Consider the following 24,672-nt stretch of genomic DNA (forward strand, 5'->3'; position numbering starts at 1 on the left):
TTGTGACTCCTTCTCTCTCTCCTTACCTTAATCCATACCCCTTCCCCCCTTCTGCACCAGCAGCCTAACAGGCACTGACACTCTTTCAGTTAGTGTTTAATAGTATTTTCACTGTGATTTCTATGATTATTTCTTCAAATAAGTTCTTACATTGTTTATATTATATCTGAAGGTTTTTTTTTAAAAATTTTTTATTTTTGGTTGCATTGGGTCTTCGTTGCTGCGCACGGGCTTTCTCTAGTTGCGGCGAGCGGGGGCTACTCTTCACTGCGGTGTGCGGGCTTCTCATTGCGGTGGCTTCTCTTGTTGTGGACCACGGGCTCTAGGTGCACAGGCTCAGTAGTTGTGGCACATGGGCTTAGTTGCTCCACGGCATGTGGGATCTTCCCAGACCAGGGCTCGAACCCATGTCCCCTGCACTGGCAGGCGGATTCTTAACCACTGCGCCACCAGGCAAGCCCCTATATCTGAAGGTTTTTCTGATGTGGTTGCAGCTAGAATTTGTTCCCTTTATTTTTTAGAGACATTCTTAAATTAATTAATTGTTCCTAAATATCTGCAGCAAAAGGAAAGGTAACATGGTAGAGTGTAAGAGTTATTGCTGTTGAAGTTGAAGAAACTGGTTGAAAAGAACTGTGTACTTTTAGATAAGCCATATAATGTCATCTGTTAAATGGAAAGTTGAAAGTGTTTTCCTACATGGGACTTTTAACCCTATGAGAACAGTAGAGTATAATAGTGGTCTTTGGGTTATTTTCAGTATTTCAAACGACCTAATAAGCACTGTACATTATTTATGCAGTTAGCCACACAGGCTAATGCAAATGCCATTACTTTGTTTCTGTTTGGACTGGTATGAACTCAGTTTATTCAGAAGCTTTGGTTGGATATTAAATGTATTTCATAAATAAAAAAGGAGAAAGTCAATATTTATTTCATAATGAATGTGTATATAGTAGAAGAATTTTTCCAGAATTTCAGATCAGGGATGGGACAATAAAACTTTTGTTTTGTTGGAAGTGTTGGGAACTGCAACACAAATGGTTCTCTCATTTATTTGTTATATAGGTAATATCTGAATTATTTCTTACCATGTTGACCTCATAATTATTCAAGTAAAAAAGTCTAGGAGGTTATGATATTGGATGTGGTGCTTAAATTTCCTGTGCCCACATTCGGTAGCCAATGAGCTGAAAATGTTGGGTTCTTTCAGAACTTGGAATTAAATACATACACAAAAGTACCCACCATGAACACATGGAAATTATGCAGAAAATTCTTCCTTCAGGGGCTTCCCTGGTGGCGCAGTGGTTGGGAATCCGCCTGCCAATGCAGGGCACACGGGTTCGTGCCCCGGTCCGGGAGGATCCCACATGCCGCGGAGCGGCTAGGCCCGTGAGCCACAACTACTGAGCCTGCGCGTCTGGAGCCTGTGCTCCGCAACGGGAGAGGCCGCGACAGTGAGAGGCCCGCGCGCCGCGATGAAGAGTGGCCCCCGCTCGCCGCAACTGGAGAAAGCCCTCACACAGAAACGAAGACCCAACACAGCCAAAAATAAATAAATAAATTAATTAATTAAAAAAAACTTCTTCCTTCAAATCTTATTCATTAATCTACCCATTATACCCTCTTTTCCCACCAACCCCAAACTTCTCTGAAGAAAAGATCTGCTATATTTATTCAAAGTAAAGTATAAAGAAGTATTATCAGTTAATGTGAAGAGTTTTAGTAAGAGATAAACACTGGCTTAAGCCAAGAGTGAAGTTCTTATTGTGGAATTTGAAGCATCAAGAGTTTTGCGGGGGCAGATTGATTTTTTTTTAAGTCTCTGAGATCATCACACAGTGTACTGCTCACTCATATTAATATTAACTCTGTGTGTGTTTGTCTCTCTGTGTGTGTATGAGTGAGAGAGAGAGAGGGAGAGAGAAGAGAGAGAGGAAAAAGGAGGGAAGGGGGGATGGGCAAGGGAGAGAAAGAAAATGTTTTTAAATATAATTTTTAAATCTTTATATTTTAAGCTAAAATTTATGTGAAATTTTTTTTCTTTTTTTAATACATTTATTTATTTATGTATTTTGGCTGCGTTGGGTCTTCATTGCTGTGTGCGGGTTTTCTCTAGTTGGGGCGAGTGGGGGCTACTCTTCGTTGCAGTGCACGGGCTTCTCATTGCGGTGGCTTCTCTTGTTGCGGAGCACGGGCTCTAGGCGCCCGGGCTCAGTAGTGTGACGCACGGGCTTAGTTGCTCCACGGCATGTGGGATCTTCCCGGACCAGGGCTTGAACCCATGTCCCTGAGCTGGCAGGCGGATTCCCAACCACCACTGCGCCACCAGGGAAGTCCCTATGTGAAATCTTATTTTGCCAAATAGTGTCAGGCATTTAAGAAAAACGCTTTAAAAAGTAAAGATCAGGGACTTCCCTGGTGGTCCAGTGGTTAAGAATCTGCCTTCCAATGCAGGGGACGTGGGTTCAATCCCTGTTTAGCTGTGGGGCAGCTAAGCCCTCGCACCACAACTACTGAGCCTGCATGCCTCAACTAGAGAGCCCACATGCCACAATGAAAGATCCTGCATGCTGCAACTAAGACCCAACACAGCCAAAATAATAATAATAATAATAATAATAATAATAATAATAATAATAATAAATCAGTCAATATTGTAAAAAAAGTAAACATCAGGGTGAATAAATGTAATTCCTTAAGAGTAGTATTTGTCTATAATTATTACTATTGAGAACGAACTTTTGCATTAAGGTTTTGAATTAAGTTACATAGGTAATGGTAACTTAGCAGTCAAGTATTTCTCATACTGAGCATAGGAATGTGACTTCATTATAGATGTTTCAAACCTTTTTGCTCCATTTTCTGGTCTCTGCTTGCAGGGTGGTGTTCCACCGCAGCCACGAGCCGCGCATACGTGTGCAGTTCTCGGAAATAAGGGCTATATCTTTGGCGGACGTGTTTTGGTTAGTGTTTTTTATGAAAATGGTCTTTAATGTTTGATGCTTCTTACAAAAATTGATCTTTTGATTTTGTGGAACAGCTGAACATTCAAATAGTCTAGAGATTAAAATGCCATTCAATAATAACTTTTTAAAATCTTCTATTCCCCAAACGGACCATACATGAGTAATCACAGATGATTATAAATCATATTTTAATGGGGGAGAATCCTTCACTTCAGTGATTTATCAGAAAAGTTTAATTTCTTATTATCTAAATCTTATTAGTTTAAACTCATTTTTTCCTTTCCCCCTTGACACATTAATTTGGTAGCTCTATGCTAATTTTATTAATACTTAGCATTGTTTCCCAATATATAAACTTCTGATGTTAAGTAAAATAATCTATTTTTAATCTGAATTTATTTTAAAACCAAAATTTTAGCCCATGAGATATGTAAAACACTGACCAATTTTATACACATTTATTTTAGCAAACTAGGATGAATGATTTGCACTACCTAAACTTAGATACCTGGACCTGGTCTGGAAGGTAAGTTCGAAATTTAAGTGTGTTTTAATCTGTAGGCATTTGTGTGTGTGTGTGTGTGTGTGTGTGTGTGTCTGCCTGCACAGACATGTGCACACATGCATGGTATAATCCAAACTTGGATCTGTAAAACTGAACTGATATTTTCTTCTCCTTCAGATTGTTTGCCTAAGCAAGGAATATATAGATTTCAATATAGCGTTCGTTCTTTAACTAGACTATATAAAACATGAGAACACTAGCAGTTGAAAATTGATTATGTAAAAGTACTGGTTTTATACTACATATTCTTGAGGACTGGTCAGTAGAACAAATGAAGTTTTAATGGGGTCATCACAGGTCAACAGATAACCGAGTGAGTCAAAGTCAGATTTTATTGCTCATAATATATATTTAGCAATAGAATAAATATATTTAGCTATCAATTCAGCTGTTCATGTAATGAGTTGGAATCAGACCTATATATTATGCCAAAGTATAAATACTATTAAAAATAAAACCTCAAAAGTGCTAGAAGAAAATATAGCAGATTATCTTTAAAATCTTGGCATGGAAAAAGCTTTTATAAAGATGATATAACCCAAAATTCATAAATTAAAAGACTGATTGATAAGACCATTTAAGAATTAAATATTTCTGTGTAGAAATATATACCACAAAAAGTTAAAAAGCAAATTGGAAAATGCAAACAAAAAACAAGCTAGAAGTAATATTTACAGTATTTCTAACCAAAAAGGCTAAGATTCATAAGAACTCAGAAAATCAGTAAGAAAAAGACAAACAAGCCAATAAAAGTGAACAAAGAACATGAATGAGCAACTCATAGAAGAAATACAAATATGCAGAAATTATTTTTAAAAGATGTCCAACTTCATAAATTATTAAAGAAATTGAAATAAAAATAATAGTTTTCACTTACCGGATAAAAATAATTACAAATGACCAGTTTGTGCTAGGTTGTAATACAATTAGTGGGAGTTTAAATGGGTATAATTTTCTGGAAGGTAGTCTGGTAATATGTTTAAAATATAAAATGGAATTTCTACTTTGATCCAGAATTCCTCGTAAGACAAAAATTGGACAAGTGTTTATATGTGTGTGCATATATGTACGTGTGTGTGCACACACAACAAAGATGTTTATTGCAACATTATTTATAAGAGCAAAAACATGACATCAGCCCTCATGTCCGTAAGTGGGGGTTGTTTAAATCATGGTGCATTTGCCCAATGAGCTGCCATGCTTCCATTACCAAAGGACACTCTGCTTCATGGAAATATTCTGCAACATACTAGTTGAATGAAAAAAATTGACTGAACAGAGTATATGATCCTATTTGTATATTTTTAATAAATGTCTTTATATGTGCATTAAAGTTAGGAAAGATATATACCAAATTATTAATGTTTCTTATTGCTGGAGGACAGGATTATAGGAGAACTGTCCTTTTTAAAAACTATTTTTGTGGTTGTTGAATGTTTTATAACCCAAATGTTTTTTATAGTTAACAAAAACAGTAAAAATATTTCCATTTTGGAAAAAATAAATTACATCTTCTACCAACGGCCCATGTTATTCTGGAGCATTCCGGAATGTTGGAGAATGGTGTGATCTCACCTCCTAAATTAGTTAAAGTTTTGTGCTTATGGTTTTGTTTTGTTTTGTTTGGCTGCACCATGCGGCATGTGGGATCTTAGTTCCCCAACCAGGGATCAAACCCGTGCCCACTGCAGTGGAAGCACGGAGTCTTAACCACTAGACGGCCAGAGAAGTCCCTGTGCTTATGTTTTTATTTCTGTTTTTATTTTAAGAATATGACAATATTTGTTTGAAATCTTTAGAGGTTTATCCTGGATCTGGAGTGGCTTGCATACTTTTATTTTGAAGTTAGAATAGCATTTTCAGGAAATTCTACAATAAATAGACCAAAGTAAACAGCAGCAGCAACAACAAAATCCCATAATATCCTTAAGGAAGTCAGCTGAAAATACAAAATTAAATGTGAAACAACAGTAAAAAATGACAGACATGAAGATATTTATGTTAAAAACCTGAGAAAGTTTTACTGATTAACAGTGAAGCCAAATCCAGCCTCTGAACACTGACACCAAATTAAATCTCAGAGACAGAGTTCTGGGTGAAGTAAAAAAGAATAGCTTTATTGCTTTACTAGGCAAAGGGAGCCACAGCAAGCTAAGGCCCTCAAAACTGTGTGTCCCAACCAGGGGGAGCCTGTGAGGAGTCTTATAGTCCAGGGGCGGGGTTGCTGATAAGGATCAGGGTACGTGCAGGGCCCACATTCCTTCAATCCAGAGGTCATCTGGCGTCAGGTGGTGATGGGCAAACTGTGACCTTCTCTGGAATGAAAAATGCTTCATCATGTAGTTAACATCTTGCATTTGGTGGGGGTTTCAGTTCAGCAGAAGAGCTCAAAGATATTATGTGTATCCCTTGAGGCAGAACCAGGACACAGCCCGAAGGCTGCACTATTGTTTCTTGACTGCTCCTCCCTTGTGTCTGCATCCTCTCCCTTCCCTGATTAGCAGCTGTTTGAACCTGCCCTTTGGAACTCAGGGAAGGGGACACAGAAAGGCTTTTGTGCCCAGGAGCCCCACCAGGTCCGGCTTGGTTTCAATAGGAATGATGCTCAGTATGCATTGTGAATAACTGGGAATTGACTTTTTAATTTTCAGTCTGTGTTCTGGCCAAGTGGGATAGACATTAAATGGAAAGAAATTGTGTAAATTCATCAAGAATTTAAGAATGTTTTTAAAATATTCTTTTAGGTAGGATTAGTAGAATCTAAATTTTTTATACTAGGGAGGGCAGTTTTTTCTTTTGAGATCTGAGATGATCAAAAACCTTTTATTTTGACTAACACAGTACCTAGATTCTTCTATTTTTTTCCCTCACCACAGGATTCCAATTAATGGAGAAAACCCCAAACATCGGTCATGGCATACTTTAACACCAATAGCTGATGATACGCTTTTCCTATTTGGTGGACTAAGTGCAGACAATATTCCGTTAAGTAAGTTGACTAAAGTTTAGCCTACAGTTAACATTTTATTCTTTTTTTACTTGATTGTATTTGATACTTAAGGTATTTTTACTTTTCTGATTTTCTGATTTACCTTTATCCCCAACTATGTGGTTGCATCATGAATTAGAAGTAGAAGGCCCCTTTCCTTCCGTACCCTTGCCTGTCTTAAGTTCTCCTGTTTCCTAGTGTAGGGAAAGGAAGAGTGGTTGAACCTAGAGGAGTTAAAGACCCTTTCAACTATAGTATTTCTGATTTTGTGTCTTCCTAATTTTTGATCCAGATGCTTATACTATAGGCTAGAATGGGGATTAGAAGAGGAACCTTTCCCAGGAAGCTCTAGAAATACAAGGTGGGAAGGCCAGTTGCTTCTCTTTTTGTTCCAGAACTATAAAGGAAAGTGCTTAGCTAGAGTTTTTTAACTCCTGTTACTGCTCATCCCAATGGCTGTGAGTTTTGTAAGACAGTTTTTCTTTCACTAGTATAATTGTGGCACCAAGAAAGACAAGTGACCAAGAATATCCACTTAGTTTGACAAGTGTCTTGTAATTTAATGCAGAAGTTTTCTATGGCTAGAGACATTTTTCTTAAGAAACTTTATATACCATTAAAACCATTTATATAATTTTATATAGGATCTAAAAACAACTATTTGTTTTTCAACAAAAATTTATTGAGCATCAACTGTGTATCTGGCAGTCTTCTGGCCAAGAAATGCCAGATGCTGGTTGGAGGAACAGCAGTTCCTCTAGGGGATGTTAGTTACTGTAGATTATTATACTTCTCTAATTTGAGGGGTTTTTAATTAAAAAGGATTTGGAATCTAATTTAAAAACTAACATCTATACATCTTAAATATATACAGTATTGTATGTCAATTATATCTCAATAAAACTGGAAGAAAAAAAAACTAAAATCTATCCATTTCACTAGGAGTTGTTTAATATCGTATCTTCATGAGCTCTACTGTTTCAAATTCCTATTTGCTTTTTTTCATCATTGAACTATGGAGAATTAAATGTCCTAACTCCTAGTCTAGTCAGTTTCCTCCCTCAAAGATTCAGCTGAAGAAATGGTCATATGGGTATCAGACGATACCGAGAAATTATTTTTAGTTTTGTTGACTGTGACGGTGGCATTGTGGTTAAGTGATAATAACATGGTGGCTGTGTAAAAAATGTCCAATTTTTTTTAGTAATGCTCACTGAAATATGGAGAAAATGATAAGAGCTAGGATTTGTTTTAGAAGAATTCAGCAAGAAGAATAACAAACAGATAAATGGAGCACATATGGTAAAATCTTAATAGTTGTTGAATCTGGGTTATGTGAAGGTACATTGTCATGTTCACTTGACTTTCGTACATGTTTGAGAATTTTTATGATAAAATATGCACATGCACAAAAAATAGTCATATAAATGTAGCATGATAAATTTGGGGAAAAAATTAAAATTTCATCCCAAAGACCTAATCTTAATTTCTGAACTGTCATAATATTGCAGGTGATGGTTGGATTCATAATGTCTTAACAAATTGTTGGAAACAGCTTACACATTTACCTAAAACAAAACCCAGGTAAGTCTAGAAGTTGACAAATAAGTAAAATAGTTAAGAATTCTAAGTATTAAAATGTAGCACTGAATTTATAGTGTTTGCCGTTAAAACCAGAAACCATCAGGAAGGATATCTTTCAAATAAGCGTGATGTTACCCAAATAATTTAACTGTAATTCTAATTATATCTGATTGTAGAAAGGAACTATTCAGTTTCTATCTATATTTGTATATTTGAAAATTTTATTCTTTTAGGTAAATGTATAATCTTGCCTGATAAATGTGAAAAGGCTAAGAAATTGAAAGTATGATATAATGTTAATATTTTTAATAAGTAGACAAGAATGGGGTTGGCTTTAGTAGTAGTTATTTAGGTTTGGAAGAGGTTTAGAGCAATTTAATGAGGAAATTGCTTTCATGTTGATCAAGTAGATGACAGATTATTATTTTTCTTTATTAACTGTACAATGTATTCATTAATGTAAATTTCTTAAAAAAGAAAACAGTTGTTTGTGGTATATTATAGAGAAAAAACTGTAGAAAAATATACTATTATTAGACTGCAAAGAAAATCACATTCGTACTGTATTTTTTTCTTATTTGACTGAATAGTAGGATAAAGATATATTCATAGGAGATTCAAATTCAGTACCTTATAATCATTATGGTCAGTAATTTTATTCTTTTTCATGCCATGTATTTCAGAATTTTTTTACTGTAGATTATTTATACTATTGTGAAGTCAGTCAATGATATATTAATGCATAAGTTAATGATATGCATTTCAGACATTTAATAACAAGTAACTTACTTGAGAAAAAGGCCTGAAAATATTTATATGTAAATATATATATCATTGTGTATATCTATATTAATATGCACAATACATTTAGAGTTTATCATAACTACATGTGTGATTCTTATATTTTCATGTATAAAAATTCAGTGGAATGTATTATTTTAGCAGTTCTGGATCTTTTGAAATATATTGTTTAATTTAAAGAGTTTTATATTAAATTCAGGAGCCCAGTGTTCTAGTCCTTGCTCAGCTACCACCTAGCTTTTTGGCTTTGGGAAAGTCACTTAAAGAAACTGAGCATCAATTTCTTCATCTGCGAAATGAGGGAGTTGGACTAGATGAGCTCTTAGTTCTCTTGCAGTTGTTTGATTGTGTGAATGAATTAATTATAGACCAAAGTGGTAGTAAGAATATGTTTAATTTTCAATTGCTCCTATTTTATATTTCAATCCTTAATGAGTAATCAGAGGCATAGAACTATTATCAATAATATACTAGTTAGAACTGAGCTATGTAAAGAGATTTCTTTGAATTCAGCTGATGTGTCATGTAAATCATATGCTTTATTAGAATGTTTAGGTAATAAGTTTAGAGCAGCTGTGAGAGGACATAAACTACTTGTCTGTAGAAAAAACATCAGGTTGCAAGCTAGATGTCACCAAAATCAAGGCAGGAAAGGCTTTCCAGTGTTCCTCGAAGATGAAGTCCAGGCCAGAGTTTCCCTAAGGCAGATAAGACAGAGGCAGATCTATCTTCAGGTATGAGGTGAGGAGGAGAACAGGTGGGATACAGTTTAGTGTAAGGAGAACATTTATATGTGTATATATACTAATTTTTTTTGAAAGTAAGAATTTACTTAACATCTAAATGTATATTGTGCAAACTTTTCCAAGTTATAATTTGAAATGTAAGCTGCCCAATTCTCCTCTTGTAATTCTATGGAAAGTTTCTTAACTTTGGTACTATTGACATTTTGGACCAAATTATTCTTTGTTGTTGGGGGTATCCTGTGCATGTGTAGAAGCATCTCTGGCCTTTACCCAGTAGATGCCAGTAGTACTGTGCCCACTCCCCCCGCCCTCCCCCAACACACACCTGGAATTGTGACAATCAAAAATATCTCCAGATATTGTCAAATGTCCCCCTGGGGGCAAAATCGTCCCTGGTTGAGAACCACCGTCCTACAGTGTAACACTCTCTTCTCCAGGTGTCATCTTAGATAAAACTGTGCTTGGGTGAATAGCCATCTATGTAGCCATATCTGATCGCCTATATAGGTGGCTGTCAACAAGGTCCCTTTTTTGTGTGTCTGTAAAAGATGTCCCATAAGGTGTTGATATATAGAGCCTTAGGCATTGTTGGATCCATGAGTATTTCCAAGGTTACACATGGCTTTCTGTCCTGGAAATTAAGCTATTCCTTCCTATGAGGGAATTTGTTATACTCGATCTCCTTCCCTCAGTCCCTCCTCCAATCCCCATCCCCAATCCCACAGCATAAGCTGGGGGTTGCTGAAGATCTGTGTCAATTTATGTTCTAACATACAAGTTAGAGAATTGGGCAGAGTATTTCACAAACAAAATTTCTAATGACTCAGTCCTATTCTGGGTCCCAAGTGCATTTGTCCTTGAATATGTCATGATTGTTTGAGAAAACTATTTTAACAAATTGTGCATAAGCCCACTGTTTGCATTTGTGGAAATTAAATTAAAAGGATTAATGTACTAAAAATAAGTTATGTGGTAATAAAAGACGTGATAATATGTAATTGTTTGGGGCATCCGATGCTTCAGCAATTTGGTCTATTAAGAAAAGTGGGACTTCCCTGGCGGTCCAGTGGTTAAGACTCCACACTCCCAATGCAGGGGGCACGGGTTCGGGGAACTAAGATCCCACATGCTGCACAGTGCGGCCAAAAAAAAAAAGTAATCAAGTACTCTCAGAGTCGAAGCAATGATTCTGTAAAACTTTTAATTTATTTTCTAAAATTGAGAAATTTATGTGTACTTTTTTCTCAGACCCACAGAAACATTAAATTTTATAAAACTATAACATTATTTTTGGTAAATAATGTGAAATTAGAGATGGATATGAGCTATCAGACCATTTCCAAAACAGCATTAGATGCTCTGCTTCTTTATGAAATAATTTGTTTAATCACTGAGTAAATTATGCTAGTATTTTGTGTTTGCTTTTGTTAATCAGAAGTTTTTGAGCACCTACTGGATGCAGAACACCCTATTAAGCATTTTTAAGAATATAAAATTAGATTACCCAAATTCCAGTGGTGTGCTGGTAAACAGTTAACAACCGCTCTCCAGGAAAACCAAAACCAAAAAAAAAAAAAAAAAAAGCCCTAGTTTGTAGCATTTGCTAATTTGCACCATGGCCAATGTGATATCATTGAACATGGAGTTGATAGGCACAGTCGGCTTTACACCACTGGGGCCATTTTTGACCTTAAGGACCTTATATATAGTCTTTGTAGGGAGTTAGGAGACAAATTATATCAAACAATTAAAGTAGTATATAGAGCAATTTGTCTTCAAATGTGAGTTAGGAGATTATAAAATAAGCACATAAATGTTGAAACGTGCTGAACAGAGAGGGTAACAGAGCCAATTTGGGTGGTATTTGGAACACTTCCTGGGGATTTTGAGCCTGTTTTTAAGGCTCTGAGAGAAAAACTTCTCATTTTAAGCCCAAGAAGCAGGGTGAACGAACAAAAGCCTAGAAAGTGGTACAAGCTTTTCTCTTAGGGAATAAATGGACTTGGCTGAAATAGAGGGTTCATTTGGGGAAAGGCAAGAATTAAAATTTATGGGAAAAAAATAGCTATTGATCATAAATTTTAGGCTGAGAAAAGTGGCAGAGATGCTTCCTGATCAGGAAATGTCCATGGTTAAAAACAATAAATATTTGAAAAATATTATTTATCAGCTATAAGTAGCTGGAAGAGATTAGAGACAGAGAAATAAGGAACGTGTGTGGTATTCTGTACCCAGGGTGATAAGTAGTGTGACAGTATAAATGTAAAGAGAATGACCAATTGGATTTGTCCGGTGGTGGGGACCAGAGAACAGGGAAGGAAGTCAAAATGATGAGAACAGCACCATGGCAGATAGCAATAAGAAAACTGTTTCTGCAATAGGCTGATCAGTTCTTTTTTAAATTGTTTTATTTCATGATAATATCTATGAGATAAAGAGGTTAGAAAAATGTCGGAGGATATAATAAGAAAGAGTTATTGGGAGGCCTCTCTTTCATTGAAACAATGTGATTTAATGAACCCTAGAATCTAATTCTCTAATAATTCTAGAGAAATCTTTAAAATCTAACCGCTTTGAGGATATGACAAAGGCTCAAGTTCAATCATACCCCTTTTGAAATAGATTAAATTTTAGAGTGTGCAATTTAAAATTGGTTTATATGTAATGTACAGTTTCTTCCTTGATAGTATTTCACTGTTTATAATTTTCAATCATAGGTTATGGCACACAGCCTGTTTGGGAAAAGAAAATGAAATAATGGTATTTGGTGGGAGCAAAGATGATTTACTTTCCTTGGATACAGTAAGAAAATTTCATATCTAAATATTTCCTCTGAGTAATTGTGTTATTCAAACTAAATGGCTGTTCAAAAAGATTGTTGATATTCCCACATTGAAAAATATGGAAGGGCATGAAATGTTACACTGTTGTACGATTAATCTTCAGAATGAGTGGCTTTTGTGAAGCATTTCAGAATATTTGGGGCTTACAAATCAAAATAGGTCTATTAACTTCATTAGTCAAATTATTAAGAAGAGCTTCTAAAGGATGACTCTTCGTTTCTCTTTGACCCTCCCCGTAGTCCCGAGCGTTGATAATTTTATTTAATTAAAATATTTGTACACAATATTTGGTGCATAAAAAGAATATATATAAAGTATATGTAAACTGCTAAGTATAATAATAAGTACTTGTGAAATTTGCTACCTAACTTGATAACTAGAACATTATCAATGCTAGCTTCTCCCCTCAAGAGGAAACTACTTTAGAATGTTTAAAGTGTATTTTTTTATTTCATGTGCCTTTTGCCACTGCTTCACCCCTGTTTTACATTTGAGTTTAAAGCATTCTAATTTTAAAATCTGATAAAACTAAAGTGAAAGGAATAAACGAGTAGCATTTGGAAAGTATTGTTCTTCCACTCCTTGCACCTTGGGAAATTCAGAGAGATGGCCACACTTATATTCTGTACATGATGGGCCAGGAGGTCAGGATTGCTCGCTCTGGTTTGCATAGGACACTTGGGAATGGCAGGCGCTGAGCCGTCAGGGATGGGCTACAATGAGACAGAGCCCACCAGAGGGCCCCAGTGCCCTTTCACCTCTTCAGGCGTAGTTATCTCCAGAGTTGTTCCTATGGAGTGGTGAACCCTGAGATAAGGTGGCTTTTCTCCAGGGAATTTGGTTTATTTTAAGGTTCTGAGGCCTCCAACTTAAACGTTGTGTGTAGTGAAAGTTTTAGAACTTTCTTTGGCTGAGAATTCAGTGCTTCAATAAAAGATTAAAACCACAACTTTACTTAAAAAGCAACTTTTGTGGTTTGTCTTCTTTTTCTTGGCACTAGAAATCTTTATTTAGGATACAAAGTTTATCATTAAAATATGAATTCTGATTAAAATCATGATCATAAATTATGAAATTCTAAAGACCTATTTGAAAATATTAGAAAAATTTTCTGCTGACTCCTCCACATTAACTTTTAGATGAGAGAGTCATTATTCAAAAAATCTTCTGGATCTGTGATTTTCAAATTAGGAATTCCCAGGGAATCTGTCACCTGGAAAAGGAGGACAGAGTAAAGAGATTTTAAAATGAGTCATTTGGAAGAAAAAAGTTCTGCTTAAAAACCAAAAAACTTGAAAACCACTACTATTCTCATTTTGAAACCACTGTCTTAAAGGGAAACATGTTTCTGATTTTAAAATTTGCAGTTATATAGGCTGTGGTTAGGTAGAAGTTTGGTCACTGAAAAAATGGTAACCACGTATCTAAAGTTTGTGTAGCTAGCAGGTATGTGTATATTTGTGTGTGTGTGTATGTATGTGTGAATAGTTAGAGATTTATTTGCTGCTTTACATAATTTCTTTTACATTTATAAAATAAAAATATTCAATTATTAATGTATTTTATTTTTATCAAAAGTCTTGATAACTCCTTTTTTATGTTGATTAGGGTCATTGTAATGATTTATTGATCTTTCAAACACAGCCTTATTCACTACTCAGGTAAGAAAATTCATTACTTTATAATATATATGTTATTAATGTATGATAATTTCTTCTTCCTTTTTGGGAAACATTATAATATTTTTCAGGTAGATTATTACTTGAATTTAGGTTTACATCTTCCTAAGAGTATAATAAAATTTGTAATGATGAACCATATACCAATGTGATTTTTAAAAATTAAAATATACAGTATAGTCATATTTTTGTTTTGTTTGTAAAACTGAATTTAGTTCATGTAGGAATGTTAAACATACTGTATTTCCTTGATTCTAGGCCTGACTTTTTTCATATTTTAACTTCTCTGAAATCAGAGTGTGTCTCATAATAGACACACATATATATGAATTTAGTTTAGTAGAATTTCTTTTTTTAACCCCAAAGTTGTTATTAAATCGGTGGTATGACTTACAGTGTATTAGCTGATATGCTTTTAATTTAAAAGGAATATATACAAAGTTTAGCGGGTGGATTGTGGAGCAAGCCCCTATTTCTGCCTGTGAGAGTCAGGAGGAAGGTTTTGAGTGAAGAAGAAGTTGTCTAGCGAACACATGTGGGTATTTTATGCAGCAGGGATAACAGGGGTGAAGGCATGGGACAGAGGGAGGGAAAGGAAGAGAGAGAGAGAGAGAGAGAGAGGAGCTTACATTCTCTGTGTCAAGGAGTGTACTATAACTTCTAGACGTTCCACAGCTTAAACCACTTGAAAACCATAGCTCAAACTGGACATTCCTGAAGTCTTTCTTAGCCACTCCTTCTGTAACTGCTGTGGTTCCCAAACTTGTCTGGACATCAGAATCTCATGGGGAACTTCAAGAAATATTGATGCCTGTGTTCCAGCCCCACAGATTGTGATTTGATTGGTCTGGGGTACGGTCTGTACTTTGGGAATTTTGAAAGTACCGAAGGTAATTCCATTGTGCAAAGTTTAGAAATAACTGGTGGAATGATTTATCCTGCCTTGTATTGTTACTTAACTTTTGTTGTGAACATAACCACTTTCCTTAAGTAGATTACAAGTTCTTGATATGCAGGGATCAATAAATATAATATTTGGGTGCCTACTATGGGAAGGCACTGTGCTATGAAATGAAAAGCCATGACCTTTCTCTGAAATTGCTAAGAATATAGAAGGCAGGCTTTCAAATAACTATTATAGAAAAATAAAATTGCTTTAAGAGGAACATATACAAAGTTCATAAGAATACTGGAGAAGAAGGCCCTTGGTTAAGATAGCAAAGGTTAGGGAAGTCTTTGCAGAGGAAGAAGAGTCTGAGACAAGACTTTGCTGTGAACAAGCAGTGCAAAGGTGTTAGTGCAAGATATATATATCTTGCACTAACATGCATATATATATATATATATATATATATATATATATATGGGCATGGTGTTCTGGAAACTGAATTCTTGAGTATTCCTGGGACATAAGTATGAGGTGAGGAATTGTAAGAAATGAGACTGGATAAGAAATCAGAAACTGTATGTCATCTAACACCTGTGTCTCTCATGCACAAGAGTTTACATTATCTTGTAGGAGGTCAGGAAGCATTGAAAAATTTGGAGCAGAGGAATAAGATGATCATATTATAAGTTATAAAATTTTTTTGGCAACAGCGTAGATGAGAAATTGGAGGGATAAGTGACTGTGTTAGGAAAGTTAGTAGAGACTGTTGCATTGATCAGGAACAAAGTGAGGGTCTGATTTAGAAAGTGGCAGTGGGGCTGGAGAAGGGAGGGAGGTAGAGATATTTAGCAGGCTGAATGGACTTGGTAGTTGAATGGATGCTAAGGGAAAGAAGAGGGAAGAATTAGTGATAGAGTATGGAGAAGGCATTGGGTTTGCAGGTGGGATGGGGTAGAAATGATGAACTTGGTTTTGGGCATATTGAGCTTGAAGTGCTTATGGGACTTCCAACGGAGCTTTCCATTAAATAGTTACTAACTGAATAAATGGAGCAAGGTCCAGGCTAGACATAAAGATTTAAGAATCACTGGGGTGTGAATGGGTATGGGTTAGCTCTGCCCAGGAAGAGTTTTGAGAGTAAGGGTGAAACCAACAGCTGAGCATTAAGAACTCATAACATTTGAAGAGAAGGTAGAGGACAAGGAGGCACAAGAGAGTGACCAGAGTTAAAGGTGAAGCAGGAGATAACGGGAGCACAAAAACTGAGGCAGGAGAGAACTGAAGATGGAGCATCGGCTTACTGTAAGGAGGTCGCGGAACATCTGGATTGACAAGTGCCGTGGAGTTTGGCAACACTAAGACGTTGGTAAGGTAAAGGGGGAAGCCAGGATGACTTCTGGGGATGAGCGCCACGACCCGGGAAGGAGTGAGCATATTTGTTTCTATGCTCAGGGAAGAAGCCATCAGGGACTCAGTTGTTGGAAACAGTATAAATGAAGGGAAAATGAATGGAGTAAGCTCTCGAGGAGGTCAATTTTAGCAAACAGGTAATAGAATTATCCCTTGACTGGAGGAAGGGATAATAATAATGGCGAAAGAAGGAAGTATAGCTATAAAAATAGATGAATTTCTTGGTTGGGGGCAGGGCACTGAGAAGGTTTTGGCTGATGGTGAGGTCGTCTGATAAGGAGGAGGAGAGGTAAGGATATGAACTTAAGAAGGGTGATGAAGACGTGACGTAGCTGCTGAGATGACTGGGAGCGGAGTGCTGCCGAGGGATGTGTAACATCGTAGTGCCGAGCACTCAGGAGGGCTCAGCGGAGATGGAACAAAGTCCATATGCAGTGGGCCACGTCTGCAGAAATGCGGTTTTCTCCAGCAGCACTAAGAAGCCAGGTTGCAAGCGCAGAAAGGAGATGGTTGAGTTTATCCGTGGTTGGAGTTTAGCCGGGATGGCGTAACAGAGGGACAGTGAAGAAGGAGGTGAGAACTGCTGGCAGGAGAATGAAGCGCATATGGATAGGAACGTGCACTATGGATGCACTGTGAAGTGCATGCGGACGGGCCGGATAGGGAAGAAGGTTACCACCGGAGGGGTCTTACTATTTGGAGAACCGGGAAGAGTCAAAGGAGTAAAGGGGTGTAAGAGTGAAAAAGATACAGGCGTATGGTCCAAGAGGAGGGTATGGAAGTTTAAGATTTTCGAGGTGGAACTGTCCTGAGTAAGGTCATAAGAGTGAAAAGAGTTTTCCACACAGATGCTAAAATCAGTCAGGAAACAAGACTGTGATGAGTCCAGGGCCAGAATCCTCAGCGATGGGGGAGAATGAGCAGGAGGTTAATAGATGGCGACACCCGACGGCAAAATGATCGCAGCCTGGAAGCAGCAGTGAGCAGCGAGGAGAATACGGACTAATATTGGCTCCTGACTGTGCAAACAGAGCTGAGGGGAAATTTGTCCTCTTTTCTCCAGAAGGCTGCACACAAAGCAATTTTCTTAGATTTCACTTAAAGCAAAGACAGAAAGTCACAGGAAAGCAGGGGTGTTTGTAGACACAGCTGGCGTTCCAAAAAGCAGAAAGGAGAGGTTTGGAAGGGGAGATAAGCAGTGATAGGGAAGATGAACCAGTATAGAAATGAGAGGAAGAGCAAAGACAGACTGCATGTGGCTGCCTTTGAGGCTGGGACTCAGGGTGGCTGTCAGTCAGACCAGTGCAGTCGTTTCCGGAGGGGGTACGGGGAGGGCCGGGTCACAGGGTACAAAATGGACGCCAGCTGCTGCACCTTGGGGTGATGGAAGAAGAAGACAGCTCGCAGAGAGGAGTAAACTGTTATTGGGCTGGAAGGATGTGTGAAAAGGGATCTGCTTCAGACTAACCTGCTTCAAAATTAAGTCTGAATCTTTTATACTTAAAGAACATTATGCATGGTAAGTTGTACCTGGATTTTGGTCAGATATGGTCCCCATGCTATAAAAATATACAATTACTGTGGTGCTCTGGAAAGAATATATATCCTGTCATGTTCCAAACAATACCAGGGGAGTACATAATTGTGTAAAATTTTTATAGTTTTATTTTTTATATTACTTACCTATAAATATAAGTTCAGGTTCAAAAACTAATAATTCTGTTATGTTTTGTTTACAGGTCATGCCTTGACTGCATTGGTAAAAATGCTATGATTTTAGAAAGTCAGGTATCTTTATTACCTCCTAAACTTCTCCAACAAGTACTCAAAAAAATAACATTTTGGACTGCAGTTAATCACCGAGAAGAACAAAGAGCCCAAAAAGAAGAAACAGAAAATAAGTATCAGTGGATCAGTAGCAATTAAGTTGTGATATACTCTATGTATTTCATATGTTTAAACATTTTAATCAGACTGTATATTTACCCCCCAGATTGGAGGCTTTATTGAGAAGATAAAATTTGAAACAAAAATTCTATGTTAAACTGATTGTATGGCATGAGATATATAGGAAGAAGATGTTAATGGCAGATTAATTTGTATTTATATTTGTAAATTAATGTAAATTAATTTCCTTATAAGCTGCAGAAAAAAAAAATCTACTTTCTGAAAGTAAGTATAATTGTAAGAGACTTTAACTCACTGTGTCTTCTTTACTGGAAAGATTATACAAATTTGAGGAGAATAAGAAATTACCCCAAGGACTTTAGAGATTCCCCAACCTAAAGATAGATAGATATATAAAAACACCTCATATCAACTTTCAGAAAGAATAGATTTTTCTCAAGTCACTTTAAAATTACATAAAGCTTCCCATTAAATGACTCAGTTATTTAAAGAACTTCTCCTTAAATAACTAATACAGCTGGCCAAAATGATAAAATAGGCAAGCACTGCTATGGGATTAAATATTGAACTCCTACCCTTTTAGCACTTATCTAGTAAAGTATTCTTCCTCACCTTTGAGTAGGGGAATAAATGTCTTCAATTGTTCTTCTGTTACCTCTAAGTTGTTAGTTTGTCCCATTTTATATGTATATAAAGACCATGTTTGAAAGTGTCTAAAGTGGAGATTTATTTGTCATACAGGCTTTGAAATATTGAGAGGCAGTATAGTTATTAACTTTAGAGACACCTGAAGATACATTTTGCCTTGGGGGAATACTGCTAAAGTAACTTTCAGTGAATTATGAAATGGGATGATAACCTAGTAATTTGCCTTTCTAGAAACCCCTCCTTTTGGCCCACACCATTCTACAGAGTTGGTGCTCAAGACCCAGGATATTCAAAATATGTTATCTTCCCATTTCTTTTCAGTATTAACTGCCTATAAAGAAATGGAACATGAATATTTATCTTTATGTTCTTTAAATAGTACTTTTGCCATGGTTAAGAAGTTGTTCACATATCACAGTTGTACCCATCCATTGAATTACTAATAACAAGGAATTACTAAGAATTTGGTATATAAAATTACTGTCTACCATACCACCATGCACGTTGACTCTGAAATTTAAAATGTTGGAGTAAATATATTTCTGTATTGAAGTGCATGTATAATTTATAATGAAAATTACAGTAGTTTACAGATCTCACTACATTGTAGAGATATATTTTATATATATGTACTGTATTTTAGATGTGTAAAGCTTCTATTTATGTATTGAAATATTTTGTGTTTACATTTTATTTATTATACAAACTATATAGAATTACTATTTTCCTAGTTTTGTTAGTGTGAACCAGTCATTAGAATTGATTGTGCAAACAATATTTCAGTGTAAGTTTTCATTTTTTTCTTACTACTTTCAGGCTGAATAACAGATTTAGAAAGTGAATCTCATAGGTAATATGGGTCTTAGAAGTAATTATTTTATTACTATGAACTTCAGTATTAGGCATTCTATAAGGAACAAATATCAAAACATATTAGACATTGATAGATGACACTGAGTGGGATGAACACTTTTTAAAATGGCTTCTGGGTTGTGTGAATGCCTTCCCTAGCCTCTTAGAGAAGCACTTCTGTTTTTAAATGGTTTACCTAAACACTAAAAGTTAGATTAACCCCCTCAAAACACACACTCTTCGTTTAGGCTTCAAGAGAATGAAAATCTATATATTATTTATGGCACACAAAACTGGTACTCTTCTTATTTGACTTAATATATTGTACTGCTTCAAAAAGTTATATGTCCTGAGGTAGCCCCATAGTAGGAGTGGCAGGGAATTCTAATCTGATCTTCAATTTCCAAAACTTGGCTTATAGCAGGGCTTCCCTGCTATTAGGAGATGTAGAAATTCTGCGAGCTGGCAAAGCCAGTTTTGAAGATCCCTAGTCAAGCAGTATTCATTCCTCACTTCTTAGCACTTATGGTTTACTATCAACTTCTATGTTGTTGACCTGTGCAGTGTATAGGAACCCAAGGCAACATCAGCCTCATAACTTTCTCTCTTAACTCTCCCTACGGGTTCTCTGTTTGAAAGATGACTCTAGAGGGTTGACTTTTTGTTTTTTGTTTTTTGTTTTTTTTCAGGTGGTTCACAAAATAGGTTTCCAGTCTGATTCTCAAGGAAAAAGAATTTCTGGCCATCTTTATTATGTGTATCAGGATATTCTTCCAGTTGTCAGGAAGGATTCTTTTGAGGTATTACCATTTTTAGAATGATATAGTAAATGGCATATCAAAGTTAGTGTACATTTTTTACAGATCGTATCTTTGCATAAGCACCTTTTAAAAAATTATTAGCCTTTTGATAGAAGCTTAAAAATATTCTTTAGAACTTCATACTGTCAGCCCAGGAACAAAGTGATGTTTTCACCAATACATTATTTATATGTATGTATGTGTGAGAGAGAAATAAAATAAACTCACTAAGATAGAATAATTTTCAGGGTAGTACATAGTGTCTGAAAAATTAAAATTTTGATTTCAGAACACTTCATAGGAAAAGAAACAGTTTTAAGAAACAAATAGTACCCCATTCCCATTTTTTTTTGGTGCCTGTTTTTTCATTGTATTAATGTGATTCTATTGGAATTTCCAGTTTGATGAAGTTTTCAAACGGTCCAGCATGTGGGTGCAGCAAGAACATTTTTAAAATCACCCAAGTAATGGACTGAATGTTTGTATCCCCACAAAATTCATATGTTGAAACTCTAATCCTCAATGTGATGGTTTTTGGAGGTGGTGTCTTTGGGAGGTAATTAGGTTTAGATGAGGTCATGAGGGTGGGGACCCCATGATGGGATTAGTGTACTTATAAGAAGAAGAAGAGACCAGAGCTCTCCTTCTCTGTCCCTATCACATGAAGATGCAATGAGAAGGCAGCCATCTGCAAGGCAGGAAGAGGGCTCTCATTAAGAACCAAGTCTGTCAGCACCTTGATCTTGGACTTCCCAGCCTCTAGAACTGTGAGAAATAAATGTCTGTTGTTTAAGCCATCCAGTCTATGGTATTTTGTTATAGCTGCCTGAGCTAAGACACGTCTGAGGTCCACAGTTTACATTAGAATTCAGTCTTGGTGGTGTACATTTTATGGGTTTAGACAAATGTGTAGTAACATGTATCTACCTTTATAGCAGCAGTCCCCAACCTTTTTGGCACCAGGGACCAGTTGGTTTCGTGGAAGACAATTTTTCCACAGATGGGGGGGTGGGGTGGGATGGTTCAGGCGGTAATGTGAGCGATGGGGGGCAGCAGATGAAGCTTCGCTCGCTCACCAGCCACTCACCTCCTGCTGTGCGGACTGGTACCGGTCTGTGGCCCGGGGGTTGGGGACCCTGCTTTATGATATCATACAGACTAGTTGCACTGCCTAAAAATCCTACATGCTCTGGCCATTCATTCCTCCCTCCCCCCTAAACCCTGGCAACCATGGATATTTTATTGTCTTCATAGTTTTGTCTTTTCCATAATGTTATATAGTTAGAATTACACAGTATGTACCCTTTTCAGATTGGCTTATTTCATTAGTGATATGCATTTAAGTTTCCTCCATGTCTTTTCATGGCTTGAAAAGATGGCTCATTTCTTTTCAGCACTGAATAATATTCCATTGTCTCAATGTACCACAGTAATTTTTTTACAATTTTCTATATAGACAATTGTGTGTCTATGATTTGTCATGAACAAAAGCGGTTTTATTTCTTCCTTCCCAACCTTTTGTTTCCTCTTCTTGTCTTACTGCATTAGCTAGGTCATCCAGTAGGATGTTGAAAAGTTGTGGTGAGAGGGGATCCTTCCCTTGTTCCTGATCTTAGTAAGAAAGCCTTTAGTTTCTCATCATTAAGGATAATATATATTTTAAAATTTATTTATTTAATTTATTTATTTTTGGCTGTGTTGTGTCTTCATTGCTGCGTGCGGGCTTTCTCTAGTTGCGGCGAGTGGGGGCTACTCTTAGTTGCGGTGCGTGGGCTTCTCATTGTGGTGGCTTCTCTTGTTGCAGAGTGCAGGCTTCAGTAGTTGTGGCACGTGGACTCAGTAGTTGTGGCTCGCAGGCTCTAGAACGCAGGCTCAGTAGTTGTGGCGCACGGGCTTAGTTGCTTCGCGGCATGTGGGATCTTCCTGGACCAGGGCTTGAAACTGTGTCCCCTGCATTGGCAGGCAGATTCTTAACCACTGCACCACCAGGGAAGCCCAAGGATAATATTAATTGTAGGTTTTTTTGTAGATGTTCCTTATCAAGTTAAGGAAGTTCCTCTCTATTCCTAGTTTGCTGAGAGCTTTTTTTTTTGTTATCATGAAGAGGTGTTGGATATTGTTAAATGCTTTTTCTTCATCTGTTAATGTAATCATGTGATTTTTCTTCTTTAGCTTGTTGATACAGTGGATTACATTGGTTGATTTTTTAAATTTTTATTTATTTATTTATTTATTTTTGGCTGCGTTGGGTCTTCGCTGCTGCGTGCGGGCTTTTCTCTAGTTGCAGTGAGTGGGGGCCACTCCTTGCCGCGGTGCACGGGCTTCTCATTGCGGTGGCTTCTCTTGTTGTGGAGCACAGGCTCTAGGCATGCGAGCTTCAGTAGTTGGGGCACGTGGGCTCAGTAGTTGTGGCTCGCCGGCTCTAGAGCACAGGCTCAGCAGTTGTGGCGCACGGGCTTAGCTGCTCTGTGACACGTGGGATCTTCCTGGACCAGGGCTCCAACCTGTGTCCCCTGCATTGGCAGGCAGATTCCCAACCACTGCGCCACAAGGGAAGTCCCACACTGGTTGATTTTTGCATGTTGAATCAGCCTTGTATACCTGGGATAAGTCCCACTTGGTTGTGGTATATAATTCTTTTTTAATTTTTTGGATTTGATTTGCTAATATTTTGTTGAGGATTTTGGCATATATGTTCATGAGAGATATTGGTCTGTTGTTTTCTTGTGATGCCTTTGTCTGGTTTTGGTATTAGGGTAATGCTGGTTTCAGAATGGGTTAGGAAGTATTCTCTCTGCTTCTGTCTTCTCAAAGAGATTGTAGATAATTTCTTCCTTAAATGTTTGTTAGAATTTATCCATGGACCCATCTGGGCCTGTTGCTTTCTGTTTTGGAAGGCTGTTATTGATTCAGTTTCTTTAATAGCTATAGGCCTGTTCAGATTATCTATTTCTTCTTATATGAGTTTTGGCAGATTGTGTCTTTCAAGGAATCGGACCATTTCATCTAGTTTATCAAATATATAGGCATAGAGTTCTTCATAATATTTATTATTATTTTTTTTTAATGGAAATCTTTTGTTTTTTTGGAATAACATTTCACCTAATTGGGTTTTTTTTTAAATTTTATTTATTTATTTATTTATTTATTTATTTATTTATTTATTTATTTATTTATTTATTTATTTATTTATTTATTTATTTATTTATTTATTTATTTATTTATTTATTTATTTATTTATTTATTTATTTATTTATTTATTTATTTATTTATGGCTGTGTTGGGTCTTCGTTTCTGTGCGAGGGCTTTCTCTAGTTGCGGCAAGTGGGGGCCACTCTTCATCGCGGTGCACGGGCCTCTCACTATCGCGGCCTCTCTTGTTGCGGAGCACAGGCTCCAGACGCGCAGGCTCAGCAATTGTGGCTCACGGGCCTAGTCGCTCCGTGGCATGTGGGATCTTTCCAGACCAGGGCTCGAACCCGTGTGCCCTGCATTGGCAGGCAGACTCTCAACCACTGCGCCACCAGGGAAGCCCCGGTTTTTTTTTTAATACTTTTTTTTTTAAAGGGAACGCTATTTATTTATTTATTTATTTTGTCTGTGTTGGGTCTTCGTTTCTGTGCGAGGGCTTTCTCTAGTTGCGGCGAGCGGGGGCCACTCTTCATCGCGGTGCGTGGGCCTCTCACTTTCGCGGCCTCTCTTGTTGCAGAGCACAAGCTCCAGACGCGCAGGCTCAGTAGATGTGGCTCACGGGCCCAACTGCTCCGCGGCATGTGGGATCTTTCCAGACCAGGGCTCGAACCCGTGTCCCCTGCATTGGCAGGCAGATTCTGAACCACTGCGCCACCAGGGAAGCCCTCTTTATTATCTTTTTAATGTCCATGGGATCTATAGTGATGTCCCCTGTTTCATTTCTGATATTAGTAATTTGTGTCTTCTTTTTTTCTTAGTTAGCCTGGTTAGAGGTTTATTGATTTCATTGTCTA

The 24,672-nt window shown here is 37.0% G+C and overlaps 1 protein-coding gene across 2 annotated transcripts in view; it reads left to right on the top strand.

Moving 5' to 3' along the window:
* Window positions 1–18,461, top strand: part of KLHDC1 (kelch domain containing 1) — a 49,271-nt gene extending 30,810 nt beyond the window's left edge. For both annotated transcript variants that reach the window (XM_061182513.1, XM_061182514.1), the window contains 7 exons: window positions 2,886–2,969; window positions 3,440–3,498; window positions 6,414–6,526; window positions 8,038–8,110; window positions 12,375–12,459; window positions 14,109–14,161; window positions 18,218–18,461. In XM_061182513.1, the coding sequence (XP_061038496.1) occupies window positions 2,886–2,969; window positions 3,440–3,498; window positions 6,414–6,526; window positions 8,038–8,110; window positions 12,375–12,459; window positions 14,109–14,161; window positions 18,218–18,404 (654 nt within the window). In that variant the 3' untranslated portion in view covers window positions 18,405–18,461. The remainder of the gene's footprint in view (window positions 1–2,885; window positions 2,970–3,439; window positions 3,499–6,413; window positions 6,527–8,037; window positions 8,111–12,374; window positions 12,460–14,108; window positions 14,162–18,217) is intronic.
* Window positions 18,462–24,672: the final 6,211 nt, after the last annotated feature.

This window comes from Eubalaena glacialis, chromosome 2 (assembly GCF_028564815.1).
Source record: "Eubalaena glacialis isolate mEubGla1 chromosome 2, mEubGla1.1.hap2.+ XY, whole genome shotgun sequence".
Lineage (NCBI taxonomy): Eukaryota > Metazoa > Chordata > Mammalia > Artiodactyla > Balaenidae > Eubalaena > Eubalaena glacialis.